We start from the raw sequence: 22702 nt of genomic DNA, 5'->3' as shown, positions 1-22702 counted from the left end.
ATTCCTCTCCTCTTCTCTTGGGCTGAAACTCTGAGAAATGACTGTATTTCACCAAGAGTTGCACATCACCTGACACAAAATGGCTTTCCCTTCTCCTCACCAAGGTGTGATTCTGTCCCAGGGCCTGCAGCCCAGCACTTCATGCTGATGAAGGCAGAAATCTGGTGCTTCTCAGCCAGAATGGTAGCAGCAGCCTCTCAAAGTTGGCTCATTTTTAGCCCTTGGAACAAACAGGCTGCTTGTAGAGACCATATGAACATAATGGATACATTTTTCACAATATAGCTAACACAGACATTTTACTATGGCACATAAAAGTCCAACAAAGCACTTTTCTTGGTGAATGATCTGTTCTTTGCAGCTGAACAGCTTCACTCCAACACAAGATGCCAAAAATCAAGGCTTTGATGCTGCTTGATGGAAATATAGCTATGGATAGTGACCCTACAGGATTACCAACACTTGCAGGGTTACCCCAAGCTAGACATCATACCTTGCTTTCCTTCAGCTCCCAGCTCCTGGAGTCAGCTGAACAAAGAGGAAAAGTTACCTTGCATGTTTGCTCGCTCACTCCCTTCCCACTCATGAAATAAATATTGTAAGGTAAATAAAAAGGCCAAATTATCACCTTGCACTCTTACTTGTAAGGATCTGATATGGGAATCCAGATTCATGATGTTTTAATTCCTGGGTTCAGAAATTCATCACATGTAAACTGTGAGGAAATGTGGCAATATCCATGGAATTTCTTCAGATTAGTAAAACTAAAATTGATACCCAAAAAACTACCTGCTTTCCTCCTTGAAATTTTCCACTCTTTCATTGCTTCAAAATTCAGTGGAATTAAGATGGACACATTTCTCTCCAAACGTTCTCCAATTTATGCCTTAAATAATTTCCCTGTTCCATCCCAGTGTTTTATAGGAATAAAACTAATATTATATACGAATAACAGAATAAGGTGTCTCCTATAAAAGGTATCACTCTGTTAGGAAGCCAGTCTAAGTGGCACATTCAGTGTGCATCCACACTATGGGGTCCAACAACTGCATCAGTTTTTGTTTTCATAACCTATTCCTGACACCCAACAAGAACTGGGAGTGCTGCTCCAGGATTTGGCAAGAAGGAACAGGCTGTGGATGAGCAGGTTTCTCTGACTCACCTACACGGATCAACAAGGAAAAATAAAAGGGAGAGGGTGGGGATTGCAAAGGAAAAAAAAAAAAAAGAGAGAGAGAGAGGAGTGACGTGTTCCTTTGGATGCGGTGTGTAATGCTGCTGGCAGACTGCCTGCTCTGGTGCCACAGAGTTCCAGACATGCCAGTCCAGCTGACTCAGCTTTTTGGAAGAAGGAAAGGGAAGGGAGAAATTTCTAAAACGTTTCTGATACCTGAGGGACAGGGATTGCTGGGCTCTCCTCGAGGGTCTTTGAACCCTGCTCTCACACCAGGGACTTCAGTGGTGTCCCCAGAGAGGTATTAGTGATGTCCACATGATAACCCTGCTCAGAACTGCTTATGTCTGTACCAAATCCTGCCTCTGTGGTCGTTGGAAAATTCATCAGCACAGCTTTATCCCACAAACCAGAAATGTCAGGCCTTCCCTAGCCAAGGCTAACTGCTCTCAGACAAGACACTGTCTCCAAGGAAACGAGCAAAATGCAGGCACATGAAGGGTATCCATGTGAGAGAGAGTCTATGGCCCATGTCACTTTTCTATAAAAAATCTCAGCATCACATTCTCTGTATTTTTGCATATAATTTATTTTTTAGAAAGCCCTTGAAACCCTTAAATCATCTGGGCTCTGGCTACCTGTAAGGCCAGCTCTGTCCCACGAGGTAAGACCTGTTAGGAACAGTCCCAGTTCTGTTTGGCTGGGGGGGACCCTGTGCTGCTGTCACAGAATCACAGAATGGTTTAGGATTGAAAATCACCCCATTCCAACCCCTCTGCCATGGGCAGGTACACCTTTCACTAGACCAGGTTGCTCAAAGCCTCATCCAGTTTGGTCCTGACTTGCACTCCAAAATAAATGAGGCAGGAGGAAGAAAGTACCTATTTCCTGGCAAAAGGAACTGGAACACAGGCTAAGGCTTAGGCTGTCAAAGTCCCTAATTCTCATTGAATTCAAGCAGACCTCACTGCTCCTAAAGATAATAGCAACATTGAACTAGCCCCAAAACAAACACTGTGATGAGCCTGTCTTAATTTTCCAGTCAGGGTTCTCACCAAGAGAGGTGCTTGGCTGTCCCAGAGCACATGAGAATATTTATGCCTCTTGCTGGAATACCAAGGATGTGCTTGGGGAGCACATTCTCTTAACACAGAGCAGCTGGCAGTGATCACTTGCAGCCCTTCCCCAGTGGCAGAAGGACTCTTGTACCTTTGATACAAAGAGCCCAAACAACTTCTAAGTAGAGGCTCTTCCACAGGGATAGCTCTGTGCTGCTGGGCAGCACCCCATCCAGGTGCTCTTTGTCAAAGGTTCGATAGTCAGGGCCTCAGCAGCATTTCTCCAGCTTCAGGAATGAAGATAAAGATCTTGACTTGCTGTTGCAAGGCAGGGAGGGAACTTGGGGCACCCTGTCTGAAATCAACACAGCACAGTTATGCAAAACATGTGTGCAACTGGCATCTCTTGTGTAATCCTGGCTGCAATCAACCTCTCTAACCACTCCAGAAGGGAAGGAGGGGCAGAGGGTGGAGAAAGTTCACACTTAGATCAAATAAAAAATGGGAAAATATCCAGAGAGCTTTAGTCAGGTAAAAACACAGTTCCCTCTCATGAGAAACCTCCAGGACAAGTTTCCTTGAACTTCACACAGGGTTATAAATAGGAGGATCACACAGAGTTCAGTACAGGTTCACTGTAAAAAAAATCCAGACATTCTCATTTTCCTTCTTGAGTGATATCCATCAATATCTTAGCTGTAAGCCAATTCATAATTACAGGCTGCTGAGAGCTCAGGAGAATATATCAGTAGCAGCTTTCCTCAACTCTACTGTGGCGTGGGTTATGGGTTATTTTTGACTCCCTTTAGTTTCTCTTGGCTTCCTTTCCAGATGGCAAAAATACCTCTCTTACACCTTAAAACATATGCTGTCAAAAATGTCAGGGGCGGTTCTCCCTTTCACACTGCCCTGGAACACAGCTCTGAGATATCAATGAAAGAAGGCCTCACACCACTGCTGGGTTCCAAACTCAAACATTCTCAAGCTGAAAGGTTTCACAAACTCCTTCAAGAACTGACAAAGGCCAGCTCCAAATGCTGGGTCTCTTTTCCCCAGAGATGATATGCATGAGCTTTTTGCCCTTGAAAATAATTTTTTTAGGGGGAAAAAAGAACCCAACAGTTGTTTCCTCCTTAGAGCTGCTGTGGCATTTGCTGCTCAGAGCATGTGCAAGAAGTGGTCTTGGCTTTGTTGAGATGTAGTTTGGTCACATCAAAACCATGTTTGCATCTCAACTGCATGTAAAAGTTCTCTGTCACCTCTTGAATCTCTGTCTGCAAAAACCACTGCAGATACCTCAGTGGCTGGCTCTGGAGCAGGAGGGCTGCTGGTGTGCTGCATCATGTCCCTCCAGGTTATCCTAACACAATGACACACTCAAATCCCTGCACATGCAACACCTGCACCTTAAATCCTGGGTTTGCATGTACAGGTGCCAACTTGAGCATATAAACCCCGCATTTCTGAAACAATGGTGACAAGGAAAACAAGGGAACTGTTCCTAGCTGGAACTGAAAGGAGCAAAGGACTGCAGATCTTTAAATACCTGAGCTACTAGAGTCTCACCTGCCAGCCTGTCCATAGCAGTTCTGGTGCAGAAAGACAAGTGATGCACACAAAGCTACCTTGGTGCTTAGGTCCCTGAATTTGCAAATTGGGTCTCATGGGGGTTCTCCTGTTTCATTTTCTCACCACTGAAAAACAGATAACAAGCAGGCAACAACTCATAGCCACTTCACACAGGCTTGGGGCTGATGGAATAGATTGGGGTTTTCAAAGAAATGATGCAAAAATTGCAGGCTAAGTAGTAAGTCCTTCAGTATTATTAATAATCACCTTACTATTGTGTCTGAGATAATCATGCTGGTATCGGGGTCTAATACCTCAGTGGTTATGGTAACAATACAAAGTTATTATTCCTTCCACTTTGTAATTATCTCATTTCACTACTGCACAAAGGCAAAGTAAAAGTAAGGAGATCATGCACAGCACTGTGCAGCTGGGGCACCAGCACCACTGGGTACTCTAGGATGTACTTACATGACCTTCATTGCAGCAATGCATTTGTGCCTTGCCATGGTTCCTGTGAGCTGCCCTCTCATCATCTCAACTAGGTGGAGAAATGCTCTTTATTTCCATTTTACTGAGCCATAGATAAGGTTAAGGGGTCTGCATCTGTATTGGCCCCTATTTCCAAAGCATCAAATGACTTTGTAATTTAGCTTCCTCATAAATGAGTGAATAAGGGTAGAAAAAGCATTCAAAATTAGCAATAAAAAAAGAGACTAGAGGATTGGAAGATAAAGACAGACTAGAACAGAATCAATGCTAGATATATGACTACAGCCTATCCTAGTGTAAACTGAGCACAGGAATTACTCATGGTCACAAAAGATAGCATTAGAAAGAGCAATAATCTGCACCAAAAGAAAGACTAGTTAAGGTAAAATATCAGGATGAGAGTCACAGCTATAAAAAGCAGATGGGAAGTGGAATTGTCTCCCTAGGGAGGCAACAGAAACAGTTTCTCTGGATGTTTAAAAAACAGGTTAGGCATGGTGTTTGGAAGCACTGCTGCTCTATATGCAGAAGTCTTACCACATTCATGCTTTTTTTGATGCCAGTGAAATCCCACATATAGCACTGTGGCAGAATAAAAGCCCAGAGGAAAAAGAAAGCACTGTCTTGTTTGCTGTGCCAGAACAGGAAGGCTGGCCTAGGAACTGGCAGCACCCAGCAGCAGAGAGGGGCCTGTGTGCTCTCCAAACTGGGGCCCAGAAGGGCAGGACCAGGTGCTTTGCTCCATTCCATGTGGCCTGAGGCAACACAGAGAAGGACAGAATCTGGGTAAAGACTTACTTCTAAACCATAGCAGACAAGAGGGAACCTTTATGGAATTCCAAGATCAAAACATAAAAGTGAATACTCCTTGTTTTGGGTAGTACCATATCTCTCCATAAGTTCCCCTGAAAACAAAGACCAAATGTACTTCTGCTGGAATGATCAAATCCTACAGCATCTTTAAATCAAAGATTTCTTTGATTCATGATTTCTCAGGGTTAATTATGCTCTGTAGAAAAGACCAAGCTTCTATACTGAGATAATCCTGAGCATTTATCACAGTAGTGCTGTGGAGATGAAGAAGACCCCTCCACTCCAAGGATCAGGTCCAGGTGGGGCTCTAGCAAAACAAGGGATACAAGAGAGCTCCACAGAGGATTAAATTTTAAACAAGGATCCCCACGGCATAAAGCCCTGGCATAGCAAACTCCTACCCTGTACACATTTTGAGCTTACCTCTAAAAATGCACACACAAATAAATGGAAAGCAGAATATCAGAGATTTGAGGCTCTCTCCAGCATGGAGTGAAAGCCTCTAGGCACTGGAAGCAGTAATGAGAAGCAGAGCTGCTGCAGGATTGCACACACGCTCCCAGCGCTTTGGAACCCGCAGCCTGATAAGAAAAACCCAAAATGATTTTGTGACGAGGGTAATTCCACTGAGTTTAACTGAAACAGCATAAGAAAACCTGAGAGGAAGAGCAGCTCTGCCTGATTAAATAGAGCTCAAAGTATCAGATCAACAGCATAAATACCCACCAGCTCATCACAACAAAGGGAAGATGCTGTTTGCTAACCTATTTGGAGAATTGCCATTTGTATGCAGAATATCCCCTTGCCTCACATACACATTTGATTTTTCAGAGAGTATCCTATGTGTCTGCTTTGAATTTTTTTCCCCATTCACAAAGTGTTTGAGTCAGTCCAGTTCAGAGTGTAATGAGAACTTCAGATCACAAGATTCATCTAATTATGATATTCCCAACCTCAAAAACATGGTTACAGAGTAGATACTGGGCCTTTTAAGAGTGAAGATGTTAATAGCAGAAAAAGTTCCCTCAAGATGAAAAAGAGCAGTTTAAAACATTGATTTCATTATTCTTAATAACCATCCTTTCCACTGTTTCAGTAATTCTCACTGGCTTTTGACAGCCAGGAGCTCGTGCACAGCACTGTGCATTCCAGCTTGTTCATCCAATTTTTCTGCCAAACTGAGCTGCTCAGAAGTGGGGCTCTCCCAAACATGCATTGAGGCCTGTCATCAGGATTAAGGAACAGAATCCTTCTATCTCTGAGCAAAGGTAGCTCACACAGAGAGCATTCCTCAGGTCTGCCATCCACCTCCAGGCGTGTGGACACACCTTGGATGGCTCACTGCCACCCAGGCAGGGCTAAAGGAAAGTTCTCATGGACAAGATGGCATGAGAAAGATGGACTGCTAACCAAATAACATGGAAAGAGTTTCCATGAATGGGGCATTTTCCTTTTTAATTATATGTGCCTTTCATCTTGCACACTGTACATGCTTTGCTAAGATTGTGCTTTTGGGAGTTTTTGCCCAAGCCTTTCTTTTCAAAACAAAGGCTTTCTGCTTTTCTTTTGCCAATAAAGGGGCAGCATTAGTTCAGTGCTATTGAAGAGCTGGGCAGAAACAAACAACATGCAGCAGCAGTGCAGGAGGAAGAGGGGGAAGAAAAATATTTCTTAAAAGCAAAAAAATTGTTTGGAGGGGACACTTTCTAAGTGAGAAAGCAGTAGCTTCAAAGCAAATTTTAAAATGTATTATGAGGACAACCTTCTGTGAAAAAATATTAACCTGACTACCCATTTTTTAGGAAGAAACACAGTAAGTCAGGTAAAAGAAAAATCAGGAAATTCCAGAATTCATGTTCATGTGGACAGTTTGTGTCCTTGGCGAGACAGTCTTTTAACACTAAACAACTGGCACACAGGACCATCCTTACTTAGTGCAATGGATGAGTGATCCTTACTTAGTCAAAACCTGTTCTGAGTTTTGTTTTCTCCTTAGCAAGTGATCCCATCCCTCATTTCTGACTTATTGCCCAAGCACAACAGTGTTATGAGGGGAGGGCTGGCTCAGCTCCATTTTAGGCACAAGAGAAATCCATGCCAAAACCTAACTGCTAAATTTATGTGCCCATCTGAGGATGCCTGGCTTTTGGGAGTAAAACAGCATCAGGCTGTAATACCTTTCAAAGTATGGAGGTTAACATCTGGATGGCTTTAGCCATCAGATTGACCTGTCAGATTCAGCTACCTTCCTTAAAACTGCTGGGGTTTGTTCATTAACTGCCTACAGCAGAAGTTTTCCCATAAAGTTTGCCTTTGCCATTGTCTTGCTGTGCAATTCCAGAGGGGATGGAGAAGACAGGCACGTCTCAGGGTGAGATAGCAGGTAGCCTGTGAATGCCATCAGCAGATTGGCTTTGCCTGGATGTTTTTCCCTTTAAAACAGCAAAAGCCAGGCAAGGTGAAGCCAATCCCTGCTGATTTTGTCCAGTGCATCCTGCAGGAAGGGGCTACCAACTTCTGTCCCAGCACTCCACAGCCTGTCCTTACATTCCCATCCTGGAAGCCCTCTCTGACACCTCTCTTATATTATCTGGGTTGTGGAACTATGGAGTTAATTCTGAAAAGAGCACCTGAAATTCCTGTAAGTACCCTGAGGTACATGCCCACTCTTAGTGTAATTCTGCACATGAATCTCTCCCCAGGCATTATCCTGCTGATGTCCTGAAGGCATCATTATATTCCTGAAACCAAAGCAGCTGCATGTGGGAGGAAAATACAGACATAAAGTTCATCAGAACTCCCTATGTCTGTAAAAGGTAAATAATTGCAGGAGTAAATCACTGCAAGATAAGTCCTTAATTATTTAGGGCTAAACAGCAGTAGCAGCATTACAGATGTGAAGCAGTATTTTGTTAACCACTCAGCTTGGGAATACTTACACAGTAAGATATGATTCTGCAAAAGAAGAGGAGGAAGAATGTAGATTGTGATGGTTAGAAACATTTTCAAATCAATTATTTCCAATTCAGGAAGTAACATTAAAAAGCATGAACAAACATCAGTCCAAAGGAAAAAAAAAATGTAATTTTTTTTAAGTTACTAGTAAATATTGGGTATTTCAGATAGCTCAGAGATGCTTCTGCTAATTCTATTTGCATCTACATTTCCTTATTTTTTTCCTTTCCTGTTGTACTGTATGAAAACTTCACTAAGCACAGGAAAAACTGACTAAAAAGCAGCAGTGGGAAGATGTCACTGTCGCTGACTAAGTGGTGACACCAGCAAAGTGCTCTCAAATCCACAAATCAAACTAACTGAGAGGGAAAAAAAATGAGGTAAAACAGAATTCTTCAATTCCTTTACTGCATATTTTGTCTTCCACAGTAGTTTAAACTTTCTTGGGAAGAGAAGGGGTTTTGTTTAGGCATTTAATTTGTTTTTATTCATAGAATTTCTTATTTAAGGAAGAAAAGAATATACATACATACATTAAAAGAAGAGAATTGGTGTTTCCTTTATGAAATTGTGCACCATATTTTCAGCTGGTACAAAACAGAAATACTTTCCTTACTTAGGGGATGTAATTCCAATCTCCATCAGCCGAGGATCTGATCTAAAGAGCTTTCTTCTTACAAAAATATATTCAGACTCACCTCAATTTAGACACAAAGTGTACCAGATTGAAACTGGCTTGAAGTCTAGTATTTCAAAACAGTTTTCAACTCTCCTTTCTATATTTTATCCTATATCCTCTTTTCTGGTCAGAAAGAGCAAAACATTGACAGAATCATAGAATCATTTGTGTTGGAAAAGATTTTCACTACAGCTGCTGGATCTGCTCCTTCCAGGCCTACTTAGAAACTTTGATGTGTACTTTATGAAAGCACAGAATGCTTTTTAGCACACTGTATGGAACTGTTTAAAGTCCCTTGGGGACATCCACCCATCTTCTCCAAGATCCAGGTGTGCATAAGCCAACCCAGCCTGCTTAAATGGTAGGGACAGACACCTTAACTTCCATGCCCACGGGCAGAGTGGCATTTCACCTTTGTGCAGGGGGATACCAGGTTTTAGGGCAATAATCCAGGTTTGAACTCTTCACCTATAAAGGCTAAAAATTATAAGAACTGTCTTGGAGAGTATTGTGGGAGCACTTGTCTGTTCCTGCTGGCTGAAAGCTGCTGTGTCTGAGTGCTTAGAGGGGTGACACTTTCTCCACTGAAAACAAAGCCTAAAATTACAAACTGAGCAGAGCTGAGCACAGCTAAGTCAGTTAGGGAAGGAGCTCCAGGGGAACTCGTGCTAAGCAGCTTAGGTGCCTTCTGAAAATCCCACACCTTTACATTTCATCCTCACGCAAAACACAGAACCATCAGTCACGTGTTCTTCCCACAGGAAGAACAATCTCTGTCAACGACAGTATCTAGGTAACAAAATCTGTATTCATATTGTTACAAGGTCTTCAACTCCAATGTTTGTGTTTGGTAATATGGGGTTTTTTTGTCAAAACTCTCTTTTTGTTTTAAATAAGAACATTTGTATTGTATTCTGTTTTCTTTTTAAATTCCCAGTTGAAACTACAGTTTCTGTCAGATGTGTGAAAAGTGCAGCTCACAGTTCCACAGATATTTTCTCTACTGACTTTCAGATCAAATCCGGCTCAAGCAATTCTCTCCCATCCTAGTCCCAACTCTTGTACTCCCTTGGAAGTTTGAGCTTTCTGTCAGCCTTTTCCATCAATACAGCACCCTGCATACTCTCAAATCTACTTGAAGAAGCTTACTAGCTTACCCTTTCCTATTCTTGGAAATGCCAAAGCAACTCTATCCTAAGACCAATGTTCCTACTTACTGAAGTGAGGTTGACTCTCTAGAAGAAATACATATAAAGAGTCAGGAAGCTCATGCAGGATTTCTGCCTGCACTTGCACTTCCACCACTGTGTTTCAGTAGTCACACATTTGCTGACACCTCAAAGAAGTTTATCTGTAATGCTGCCACTTGCAACCAGTCCAATTATTTCTGCTCATTCAGCAATTAAAGACACAGCCTCTTATAAATGGCCCGAACATACAAGTTGAACATTTAGGAGACAAAAGCACAACAATTTAAGATCTTACTCAGGAGTCCTACACAGATGAGTGAGTGGGCAGAATGCAGCCCCCTGGTGCAGGGACAGGCACTAAAACCACAGCTGATCCCAGTTCCTGGGGCTCCAACACCACTATCAGCACAGAGCTATCAGACAGGTACTTCACAACAACTTCTCAAGAAACTATATCAAGTGGACTTGATACAGACGTGATCCTATCACTTAATAAGGCAAGAGAAACCCAATCTCTCTTGACCACCTTCAGCTCTAGGGTGAGTGCCATGTCTGCCGTGAGCTAGGACTTTACAGCAAGATCTAACTAAATCAAAAATGTAATTTAGAGGGCTTTGAAAGATGGACAAGTTTGAACTGAACCAGCATATGGCACTTATTAGATGAAGAAATGGGTATGAACTGCAAAGCTGGCTTCCAAGAGCCCACAGTTATTCCTTGTGATCTTTGGAATTTCACAGCCACTTTGGGGCCCAGAGCATCAAAACAATCTGCCAGGGAAGGCTGGATACACCCAGGGAGACACTGAGAGGGAAATGCGATAGCATCAGCAGAGGAGCTCAGTTACACAAAAGGAGAGGTGTGGCTGAACCACAACTTTTCTGATTCACATCAAGGCTTTCCCAAAGCTGAGAGCTGCACTCTCTGAAGAGGACGGTACAGAGCCAGAGCTGCACTCTGGTTTCACTGCCTGCTGCACTGGGACGGTGGTGATAAAGGAAGGAAGAGGTGTGAGGAGAAGCCGAGGTGGGCTCACCAGAGTGTGTCCTGAGGTGTCCTGTGAGGGCGTCCCTCCGCCGGCAGGCGTAGCTACAGAAGGGACATTTGAACGGTTTCTCCCCAGAGTGCAACTTGATGTGCCTCAGCAGGTTCCCCTTCTGGGTAAAAGAAGCTCCACATTGGTTACAGTGGAAGGGGCGTTCACCTGGAAGGGAAGGGGAAGGGAGAGAGCTGTCAACACACATCGGAGGATGCACAGAGGCCACTTTCCCACTCTGTACCAGTGCCAGTGCACATGGGTACAGTCCCCACCACCACCATCACACGGCACTTCTAAAGTCAGAGGCCGTTTCGTTTGCACAATGGGCAAAGCCTCCAATAGTGATTTGAGGCTCTTTCCTTGAGGAGATCAATGGTTCCTGGTTTTCTTGAAAGTTCTTCACCTCAGAGCTTCTATCCTTCATAAAAGATGAGCTCTGCTGAAAATTTAGATCCATAGTTGTGGTTTTGCAGTATTTATTTCTATGGTTTTGCACTTATTTTTAGTATAGGTCCAATCCATACAAGGATTCAGAGCTGATCATAACAATTGGACCTTAGCAAAGGTGTTAAAGCCTTTGGTTCAAACCAAATCTTTTGCTTGCTAATGTTAGATTAAACTGACAGCCTTTTTAAAGGCTGCTTTGCATTGCTAGAGTGACATGGAGGGCATGGATGCGAGTGAGGATCAGGGTTGCAAGCTCTGGGCAGCACTGAAAGTTGAGAAAAATCTTACACCATTAAACTGTGAAACAAGCAAATATGCACTCTACATAAAACAAATTAGAAAGACTGATTTGACGAAAAACTAACAGAAACCCTAGACCTTACCCTGTCACTTCATCCCATGTGTTCACACACACTCACACACACATCCAAAGCTTATTTTTATGTTAAGCCTTCATATTTGCCTTAGACAGTGGGGATTTGGTCTATTAAAAAACCCCCACCTTTTAAAAAAAAAGAGGAAAACCCCTGATGAACTCACACAGTCTTTCCAGAACATTATCAAAACCATACTCTACACCAACATTTGTTGAGGACAGTCAGACTGTTTCAGCAGTCTTGTGCAGGCAGTCAGCTCTAATCACCTGCTTATGTCCTGCTGAGCAAATCAATTGAACACAAGCATATACTTGTGCTAGCCACTTGTCCAAATGCTTTACTGCAGCTGGACTTTAGATCACACAATTCCAGAATGGTTTGGGTTGGAAGGGACCTTAAAGCCCATCCAGCTCCGTGCCCTGCCATGTCCAAGGACACTTTCCACTAGCCCAGAATTCTCCAAATCCCATCCAGCCTGGCCTTGAACACTGAGGGAAGGGACAGCCACAGCTTCTCTGGGCAACCTGTGCCAGGGCCTCACCTCCCTCACAGGGAAGAATTTCTTCCATATATACATGATTTAAATCTACCCTCTTCCAATGTTTACACCAAGTAGAGCCCCAGCTCAACAAGGTCTTGATCATCAGGTCTCAGACGTGAGCGACCTCATCCACATTTTTCAGTGTATCACCTATTATGGAATCTTGGCCAAATCCTGCTGGAGCCTTCTGAGTTTGAGTTCAGTGGCCTGAAGCACAGATCTTGTGAAAAACAAACACATTCTGTGATCTTTCACATATCTTCAAAGCCTTTATAATTGCTTTAAAACAATTACTCCCTCGCTGGACAAATTGAATTCTACATTTGTATCGAAGTCTGTCTAGGGTGAAGTCCAAAACACATCTGGAGAATCAAATGGAAGGAGAGGGAGAAGAGGGAGGGAGAGAGCTCTTACAGATGTCCACAAGCAATTCTTGTGTCAGTGGTTCCAGTCACTGCCAGGACTAGGATGCTGCCAGGAGAGCAGCACAAGATGTGCCATGTATATGCCATACTCTGCGACTTTATTTCACATGTGGGACATGAAAATCACATCTGAGGCTGCCTCAGAGGTACTCAAGGAGTACTAAGGTTCCTATAATCTCACCAAAAACATTATGGACTAATAATAATAATAAAAAAAAATCAAATCACGGCATAAAGCTCTTCTTCCAATACACGGAACACGAGCTCATTAGAATTGGTAAAGAGTTTGTGGTTTCCCTTTCAAACTCCCACACTAAACTTAAATGATCTGATTAGCCATTATCTTCTTTTATATCATTTCAAAATGTCCATAACAGAGATCTGTAAAGAGACTAATGCAGAAAAATACATGGTTTTTTGTTTTTTTTTTTTCTTTTCTGTTTTGCTTTCGCTGTCTGAGAAAAAGGCAAAACCCTTTCCTTTGACACGTTTCTGAGTATTCTGGAATGATAGCTTCAGTTTCAGGATGACAACATGAAAGAAGGTAGCACGTTTCTTTACCAAGTCTAAAGTCTCCTTTTACTCCTGCTGTATTTAAATTTATGCAGTTACTGCGTTTTACCCACTACATCACCCACTTATCTCTGACATTTTGGAGGCCACATATGAGCAGGTATTACTCCTCCAAAAACTGGCTGCTCTAGAGATGCTGAAAGCTTTCAGTCAGGAATTCAAATAGTCACTGCACCACAGTTTGATGGCAAAGACGACATGAAAACACTCACCGCAAAATCACCCGTAGTCTGCTCCTCTCTTGCAACAGACAGAATCTGCTCCAATAGCACACTTTACCTTAAATAACCTTTGTATCTATTTAAAGCCAGCCTGAATTCATTTCTCCTACTGGCTTCATTCCGGGTAAATAGCTGCTTTGATGTGTTTGTTACACTTCTGTCCAATCACTCGATTCCAGCTCCTTGTTTAAGCCGCAGGCTTGAGGGATGCAATTTTGGTCACACCTTCGTGCTATTGATTAGCAGCTTTTACATTTAGCACAGCTAATCTGAGAGGCCATTATCCAATAGAAAGGTGTACAAAGAGAAGTAAGGACTGCATAGCAAGAAGATTCTGTTGGTTTTCCAAGAACTGTGCTGTCTGATGCCCACTCCAGATACTAGCAAACAAGCCTTTTTTATCACTTCAATGCCTTGCGAAGATTGTGTTCCAATTATTTCTCCCCCTGCCTTTTCCTGGTACTTTTGTAAACTGTTCTCCAGAATTATTACTTCCCAGTAACAAAATAACAACCTTGACATCCTTATTTACCTCCCTCACTTTTCTGTGAAAACTCGAGAGGTTTTATCCATAAGCCAAAATCAATCATACTTCAAACTAAACATCCACTCACAAAAAGTCTTTAAACACAGCTTTTCTCTACATGATGGTCCCTGATTGTGTTTAAAGTGTTTTTGGGGGTGATGGTAACACAGACATACCCAGAACTACAGACCTGTTAAAGGTAGCACACACAATTATAACATGGTGTGCTTCACCATCACTTACAGCTAGGTATTTCCTGCTTGAATCTCTGTACTTACACTGATTTAATGAAATAAGAACTCTGCTGAAAGGCAACGAGGCAAGTTTTGTACTTTTCAGCACTGGAAACTATGTGTCTGTAACGTAACTACAAACTACTTCTAGTCTACTTTAAGTATTAAACCTCTTCTCTATTACTGAGCTAAACCAGGGCAGAAAACCTTCCAACTCAGTGACTTTCAGAGCAGCAAGAGGGGGAGGGAGAGCCAGCCAAACAAAAAAGATGTTTCTTTTCAACTCCACATTTAGAGTCTGAAGCCAGACAAAATCAGGAATGCCTAAAAACCCCTTGCTCTCCAGCAGAAGGAATTTAATTATTTAAGTTATCTCGGGAGTGGACAAGGCAAGGTAAGCCAGAGCTGCCAAGTATTATCTTTCCTGAAGGCTTTGTAAGAGGGGTTTGTGCCAGGGAATAATTAAATTAATATATAAATACATCCATGGAGTTTTATCATTTTACAGTTAAATAAAATATTAATCAAAAGGTATGATTTCAATATTTACCTCCAAATTACTATAAAATACTGCTGAAACCTCACAGCTCATTGTTTAACATGCATCCATTACTGCTGTCTCCTCCAGGAAAAAGAATCATGAATAATTGTAATGAAAAATTACTGCTCTTGAGTTACATGTGTATCTGAAGAGCACAGGTTAACTTGCTCTAGTGTAAACAAATCCTTAACAAATAGTGAAGTGGAGCCCTGAAGATAGGACAGGCAAGACATGGGCCTTTCATTCACAGTGTCTTTAATACATGACAGCTGGATGGAGACTTCACTGCACAAGCTACAAGTGCTGGCTGGCTGATACAACCTGAAACCAGGCAAATGAGCCAATGAACTTCCTACTAATAGATTTCACAGATGTCAAATGTTGTTTCAAAAACCAAACCAACTCCTTTTTCTGCTTAATTGGAAGTTTCCCTGCACAGCAGCACTCCTTTCCCGCCTCAGCACGGAAGTGCTGTGCAGAAGTTTCAGTATGAGTTAGCCTTCTTTGAATCTCAGACCAGTGCAAAACAGTGATATTTTCTCTGCAAAGATGAGATATTTTCTGTATTTAAACAGAAATTTGGCTGAGGATGTGGAGCCCACAGATTTGGCAGCCAGGAAGACACCTCTTCCTAACCCTTGGCTGGTAACATTTATCCCTTTGAAATCAAAAGAGGAGTGCCTCACAAATTAATGCACTGGTTCTCAATAACACAGTCAGGGTATTCCTACAGCAGCAGTCCTGCTACATAAAAACCAGGTCCAGAGGGACTTCAACATCTCTCCTGGTTAAATGTGTATCTGGGAACTCAACCTTTTTTGTGTGGCAGATACTTTTGATATGCAAAGTATAGCTTAAGTATTTCTCAAATGGGATTTTTTCTTTCCAGCCTCTTAACACAAAATTACTGTGCCTATGCTGCCATCAGAAAGTATTTGCTCTTACTAATAATACCGATTTTCACCCTTCCACAATAGGCTTTTTGTTAATACTCATTTTGTTAAAATGAAACATTTCTCCTGATTTATCAGATGCTGCAGCTGCTGGGATTCTGCTCTGTCCCAGAACACAAGGGAATTATCAGCAGTACTCCCAACACAGTGACAGTGCTGAGCTCCAACCTGCATTTACCCAAGCGAGACACAGAGCAGCAGACCTTGCTCCATTTCTCTGTTTGTTATTCCAGGAACCATAACCACTCTGCATACCTCCTTACTGCTCTATCTGATTCACTCAACAGCCTGCACATTGCATGAAATCAGTAATTTTAGCAGGGCTTTTTGTTGGAAAAAACCTGCTTTCAAACAGGGCAATTTATTATAAAACAGTAGTGACAAATCTCTCATGAAAAATTCCTGGGAAATCCTGGGTGATTTCCAATTGTCCTCTGTACAAATTTATGACTGCATTCTTAAGACAGAAAAATCTTTTAAGTGAACCCAGAAAAGAAGAGTTTAGTTATTGAGTACTGCAAGTAAAACACATCATTCTGCCCAGAGCAATTTCAAAAATCTCAGCTCTCTTTCCTTATGCTTAAGTAGGAAAAGAGATGACTTTTTAGGAAGCTAGACTTCAGAACCTAAGTAGAAAACTGGACTTTCAGAAATTTAGCCCTAAAATTTTTGATTCAGTGCCAAATCTATTAATGTTGTAAGAGAGAATGCAGAAGGCTACACCAGGTTACAAATTAGAAATTAAACCAAAAAAACCTTTTCTGTCAGCAAAATTATAGAAGCAGGCCAGTGGAGTTCATCAAGATGTGTTTATATGACTGTTTATTTAAATTTGCCCCTTGTTAGCTGCTTAGGTATACAAGTCTTGAACAACACAATTTGGTTTTTCATCATTTATTACTTCTGTCCTAAAAACTTGAACTCTGCATGGGAAAAAAGTTAAATTGCATTGAGAGTTCCAGGGTTGCATATGCTCAGCTGTAGTGCTATGGGGGCTAAAGCACAGGTTGAACATCTCCCTCATGAGCACATAACTCATTTCACTGACTCATGGTACCAAAGTGCTTGTGGAGTCCAAGCAAATATCTGAGACTGTCCTCAGTTAACACTCCCAAAAAAGCCTAAAAGTAACATACCAGCCCAAAGTATGAGTGGGGCAAGGCTGACATCCCACTGCCTCTGCCCAGGCTCTGCTTTGCCGTTGTGCTGCTGCTGCATCCACACAGAGAAAGCATTTAACCTCTGCCTTTTATAAAACAATGAGGATGAGGAACTGTGGAAGCCCAATCCCCAGAAGTGTCCAAGGCCAGGCTGGACAGGGCTTGGAGCAACTGGGGCTCATGGAAGGTGTCCCTGGCCCTGGCAGAGGGTGGAATGGGATGAGCTTTAAGATCCCTTCCCACCCAAACCATTCCATGGTTCTATGATGCCAAAGCATTACAAAATCTAGCAGCAAACTAGATAAGGGATTGGGTGTTACAGAAGAGAAAAAGAATATTAAAAAAAGGTCACAATTCACAGCAAAAGTGAGAACACCACATGGACCTTGCAGAGCACAGAACTATCAGCATGGCTATACCACAATACAGTTCCTGCTTTACCAGAAACAAGAAGCAAGGGAGTTTTAATTCAGGCTCACAGCAGAAAGCATAAAGAGATGAGATATCACTGACATTCCTTCTCATCATCTCAGAAAACCTGGATTATTTGCCTCTTCTCCTTCCCCTTTCCCTCTACACCTCTAAGCACAAGTCCCTGGAGTATGCAATGGCAATATTCTATGACCAAGTCATCTCCTGCAGTAACAAAAAAACTGATTGAGATCCTGCAACTTGAGGAATGTTCTGTGGAGTATGAAATTTGGACCAAAAGAACACAGTATGGGATAAAATGAAAAATAAATCCAGCCCATGCTATTTTTCTGACACAGGGATGTGGCACATGAGGGAGGGGGTTACCCTGCTCACTAATGCAGGGATTGCATCATGCTTAATTCCCACACCAAGCATTTTATTTATTCTCTGTCAGCAATGACAAATAAATAGAAAGGCCTTCTCCTGGTGCCCAGCATATTACAAAAACACTTCACCTCAATTAGCAGTTTTTCACAGAAACCCGATGTTTGCCACAGGCCCTGTGATGGAAGGGCTGCAGACTAGAGCATCACTTGGACCATGATCTGAGGGATGAATGGGCAATCCCCAGCTTGATCTATCACATGAAGGGGTGACTGCACACCAGGATCAGAGATGGGACACTGAGCTCACCTACTCTGACCTCATCCACGAAGATTATTTTCCCCATTCCTGCATCTGTTTGACTGAAGTACCATAATGTAAGCAGGGAAGACAGCTGCTCTTCAGGAACAGAGGAATAATAGCTGGAGAAATGCCCCTCTCTGTACATAGCACAGCCAGAGCCCACAGCACAGCTTCTTGCCAAGCCTTGATCCCCTGTGCAAGGAAAGCTGCACTCATCCCAGCACACACACAAATTACAGCCTCTGCTATGGACCACAGCATTTTGGGTGATTTACATAAAATGCTGACAGGTTTTCGGGGAAGGGAAAAGCACTTCAGTTTTTGCCAATGCAAACAACTGGCCAGATCATGCTTTGGTTGTGTGCAGTTAAAGAGGAGAGTGAAGCAGGATTCAGCTCCCAAAACATACTTAAATTGGCTTTCAGAGGTAGGGATGTACATGCCAGTTGGATTAGCTATAAAGAATGTCATCTGTTTCCACTCACTAGGGACAACCTCCCTTCTCTCCACCATTCTCCCTTGGGCTGCAAAACCAGACTACCCACAGGTCAGGGCTCATTCCAGAGCTGGGGCCGGCCCATCACGCCCCGCTGCTGAGGAAGTGGTGATGGATTTTAAAATACTGCACTTTACAAGATAGATACCAGTATGTTAAAAATACGCCTTAAAATCCAGGATGTGGAAATCCAAGCAAACTTCTCCTTCTGTTGTGGACAGCCAAGTAGCAGTGTGTATTAAAAAACAAACAAACAAACAAAGTGGAGGGGGAAAAAAAACATCCTCTGCAAAATTTGCCAACTGGTTTACCGAGAACAGAGCACCGAGCTGCACATTAAAAGAAATGCCATTTCTATATGCTTGAAATCATCTGTATAGAACAGTACATCCCAGCTCCTCTGCTCTGATGGGAAAAGTCAGAGCTCTCTGAGGAAGCAGCAGTAGCCTGAAGGAAAAAGCTACCAGTTATGCAATTGCTGCCCATGCACCCGCAGACGGCTGTCTCACCCGCACGCAGAGCAGATTTTGTTTCTTCCCCTTTGCATTTACACATCTTCTGTAACATGAAAAAGGCAGCTTGCCTGTATTTCAAAGATGCACCAGCTATTTGGTATCTCAGAAATGCAGACCATTTAATTAAGTACCTAAATCTAAATTTAGCACAGCTAGTTTAGCTGCTCGAGTTCAAATACATGGACTCTGATGCACCTACAATACATATGCTCAGATACATGCAAGCACCAGTGAAAACTTTTCAGGAGGTTGAAAGCTGGAGACTCAGTCTGGTACATTCTTGTTTCTCTTTCCCTCTTCTAGTAACAGCACACCAAGTTGTTAATCAAGGTTTTGATTCTCCAGCTAATGCTTTTCTCCTCTCGTAATTCCTGTCTAAAATCATGAGTGCATCATAAACGATACTGGCATGCTTTGCATTACACACTTAGGTCAAGTTTTTATCAATACAACTCATATACAGGAGATTAACTATGTAATATATATTTATTAGTCCTCTGTACAGAAATTCTATTGATTTCTTGCCCATCAAGAGCACACTACTGGACTGCAAACTACCAGGTTTACAAAGGGATTACAGAGTCTTTCTTACTCTACTCTAAAACTCCACCTTTCTTTTTATATCCTCACAGATGTCAGCCAATGTGAATCTCTCACCTCATTAAATAATAGCAAAGATAAAAAGCAAAATATCTAAAAAATACAAAGAACAAACACCCTTTGAGGCTCCACCACAAAAACCTGTGCTTAACCTTAATAAGATTTTAGTGTGTATCCAAAGTTAAGCATATCTTGAAGCCCTTCAGGTGACTTACATGTGCTTAATTCTCATAAAAGTTAAGCACAAGCTTAAGTGCTTTGTTGAATCAAAGGTAGGCTGCTGCAAGACCAGAGAACATCATCTTCTGGCACCACCTGTACTTCTGCTGGAGGTGACTATTGCTCCCAGCTGAGGAGTGGGCAGCACAGGGGAGTGAGTACCAGCTTCCTGGGCACACCATTTTACCATATTAGCCATGAGTTCACTGAAACATCCCAGTTTAAGCTCAAGGCCTGATTTTTCAAACCACCAAGACCTGCCCAATCAGCATATTGCAGAGGTTCCCTTTGCCTCTTAAATTCTCAGACCCACAAGCCTGATCAGCTGTTTGGTACTCCAAATGGTAATAAAAATACAAGTGCTGGGAGAGACCAAGCACTGAAAGCTGCCTGCAGAGTGGTATTGAGATGGTGTGGGGGAGCCAGGGGGGTGGTTCAGCTGAGTGTGCTCACACAGTGAGCAGCAAGCCCACCCTGGCACCAGGACAGCTGGGTAATGAGTGTTCCCTCCAGGGTTTGCTCATCCCAGGCCCAGCCACTTCCAAGAGAAGTGTGAGATCCCCAGGAAGCTGCTGGTCTTGTCCACCTGTGAGCACCTCCAAAGGAAGAGCACCTAAGACTCCTCTTAAAGGCTCAAAAGCTTTGCACTGCACACACAAGAACAACACAACCCACCTGCCCCCATGCCAGAGAATGACTCCCACCACCTTGCTCCAGTCAAGAACAGCAAGAAAAGCAATTTCCAGACTTTTGTGCTGTTTTTAAGAACAAAACGCTGGAAATTAAAGTAAAGGAAGCACCATGCTTGCCAGCAGGAGAGCATCACCAGAATTTGGAAAGCAGGAAGAGAAACAAAAGCAGTGAAGGCCATTTTCCCCCTCCCAGCTTCCTGCTACCCCAAGAATGAAAAGAGAAGAGTTGTCAGGTAACATCAACATCGCCACAGATTTTCTTTCAGCTGCTTACCAGTGTGGCTCCTTTTATGTACCATTAGCACATTGGGCCCAATGCAAACCATGCCACAGACGTCACATTTCAGTTTACCATTCGGAAGCCGGATTCCTCCCTCGCTTGATAGCTCCTGGATCTTTCTGTTATCCACCATCTCGTTACTCCCAATGAAGGGATCTTCCAGGCTGCTTCCTCCATCGTGAGCTCTGATAATATCTTCATGAATCAGGGGCTTCCTGTCAAATTCCTCATCACTTTGCATTTCTAGCTTTACTGAATTTGCTGAAATAAAAAAAAAATAAAAATTAAGTTCAACGCATGTATTTCCCAAGTTCCCAACTACTAATATAATGATAAACTTTTTACTGTTATCAATATTAAATCACAGCCTTGAAGCTCAATTCATCATGAAAGTCTCATGGTGGTGATGGCATCACAAGTTATAACCACTTATTTCTTTAAGCCTTTGCTTTGTTTTGTTTTTTTAATTCCTAATTTCTAGATTTAAGAACTCAGGTAGTGCGACCCAAAAGTTGCAGAGATGCAGCAGGATTAAGAACTGACCTCCTGCTTCTCCACTTGAACCAGGAGAACTGCCTTCTTCTCAAGGAGCCAAAGCCACAGGAGCAAAAGCCAAAGCCAGAGCTGCTCCTTCCAGGCCTCTCCTGCCCAGTGCCCCGAGAGGCAAGGCTCTTTCTCCCAAAGGCACAAGGAAACAAAGCAGGATTGTTCCAAATGCAGAGATCCAGTGAAGCCAGGCTTGTGGGCTGTGCCAGTAATCTCCAAATCACCCTGCCTGCACGGACAGGTTCCCTGATGGAGGGGAGACCAATCTCTGGATGAGCCTCCAGTACTTTTTGCTCCCACCTTCTGATTCACGTCCATGGGACACTGCCAAGGCAAACAGAGCTGCAGCAAGACCTACACTGCTGGATTATTTATATTTGCAAGCGAAATCCATGCAGTTGAAGACCTTTCACATCTGCCTGGTGAGACTGGCGGGCTCACTGCTGATTTCTGTGATCCTCAGGTGACAGGATAAACCTCCTTTAACCATTGAGAGCTTGTGGTATCAGCAAGCCTTTAAAGGAAACAAATGGGCTCGGCTTTTTCACAAAGGGGTGTCAGGCAGGGGTGTTGTAATCACCAAATGCCCCCACTTCAATGCTTCAGGAGTTGGTTGAACCTGCTGAAAGGTCTGTCCCAGAGTCAGAGCCTCCATCCACAGTGTCAGCCAGAAGGCAAGCCCACGTGTCTGCTTCCCTAAGCCTTGATCCTGCTGAGGGGTTTAACAAGGAGGTGATTCAGCCTTCATATCTAAGCAGTCTTTGACCTCTGTACTAAGGCCATTGGCACGAGTGCCAGTGACAGCAGCAGACCTGGAGCACAAATCTGTGCCCTGGGCCTGCCTGGTGTCACCAAACTCTGGCCACATGTGCTCACTCCTTGGCAACTTCCACAAGGTCTCCATCCAGAAACCCAACGACAATTATAACTAAACACTGTGAGGCATCACAGTTTCAAACAGCTGGAAATATCAAAAGAAAAAATGCTACTATTTAGAGTTCCTCCTTCATCTTCCTTTCTTCCCCTTCCTAGAAAACACAGGGTTCAGAGACTGATGTTGACACTGCAACTCTAAATCACTCTGTTACTACCATGGAAAGCATAAAGAACAGGGTTCAGCAACCAGAGACCAAGCAATGGTAAGATGTTTCTTTTTAATCATAAAACTGTTGAAACATCTTTCACTACTCATCAAGGCACCAATGGGAGCTAAGAAACAAAAAGAAAGCATCATTATGGCAAAGCCCATCCAGAGCAAGGACACTGCTGATCAGATCACAACAGACT

The 22702-nt window shown here is 42.9% G+C and overlaps 1 protein-coding gene across 4 annotated transcripts in view; it reads right to left on the bottom strand.

Moving 5' to 3' along the window:
• The window catches only part of IKZF2 (IKAROS family zinc finger 2), a 111425-nt gene that overhangs the window by 28282 nt on the left and 60441 nt on the right, over positions 1 to 22702 (bottom strand). For 3 of the 4 annotated variants that reach the window (XM_056496583.1, XM_056496586.1, XM_056496584.1), the window contains 2 exons: positions 20864 to 21130; positions 10967 to 11134 (listed from right to left, as the gene is read on the bottom strand). In XM_056496583.1, coding sequence (XP_056352558.1) covers positions 10967 to 11134; positions 20864 to 21130 — 435 coding nt within the window. The remainder of the gene's footprint in view (positions 1 to 10966; positions 11135 to 20863; positions 21131 to 22702) is intronic. The other variant, XM_056496587.1, reaches the window with a different exon arrangement.

Source organism: Oenanthe melanoleuca, chromosome 7 (genome assembly GCF_029582105.1).
Source record: "Oenanthe melanoleuca isolate GR-GAL-2019-014 chromosome 7, OMel1.0, whole genome shotgun sequence".
Classification (NCBI taxonomy): domain Eukaryota; kingdom Metazoa; phylum Chordata; class Aves; order Passeriformes; family Muscicapidae; genus Oenanthe; species Oenanthe melanoleuca.
Note: the sequence above shows the minus strand (reverse complement) of the source record. Positions and strands in the feature narration are given on the sequence as shown.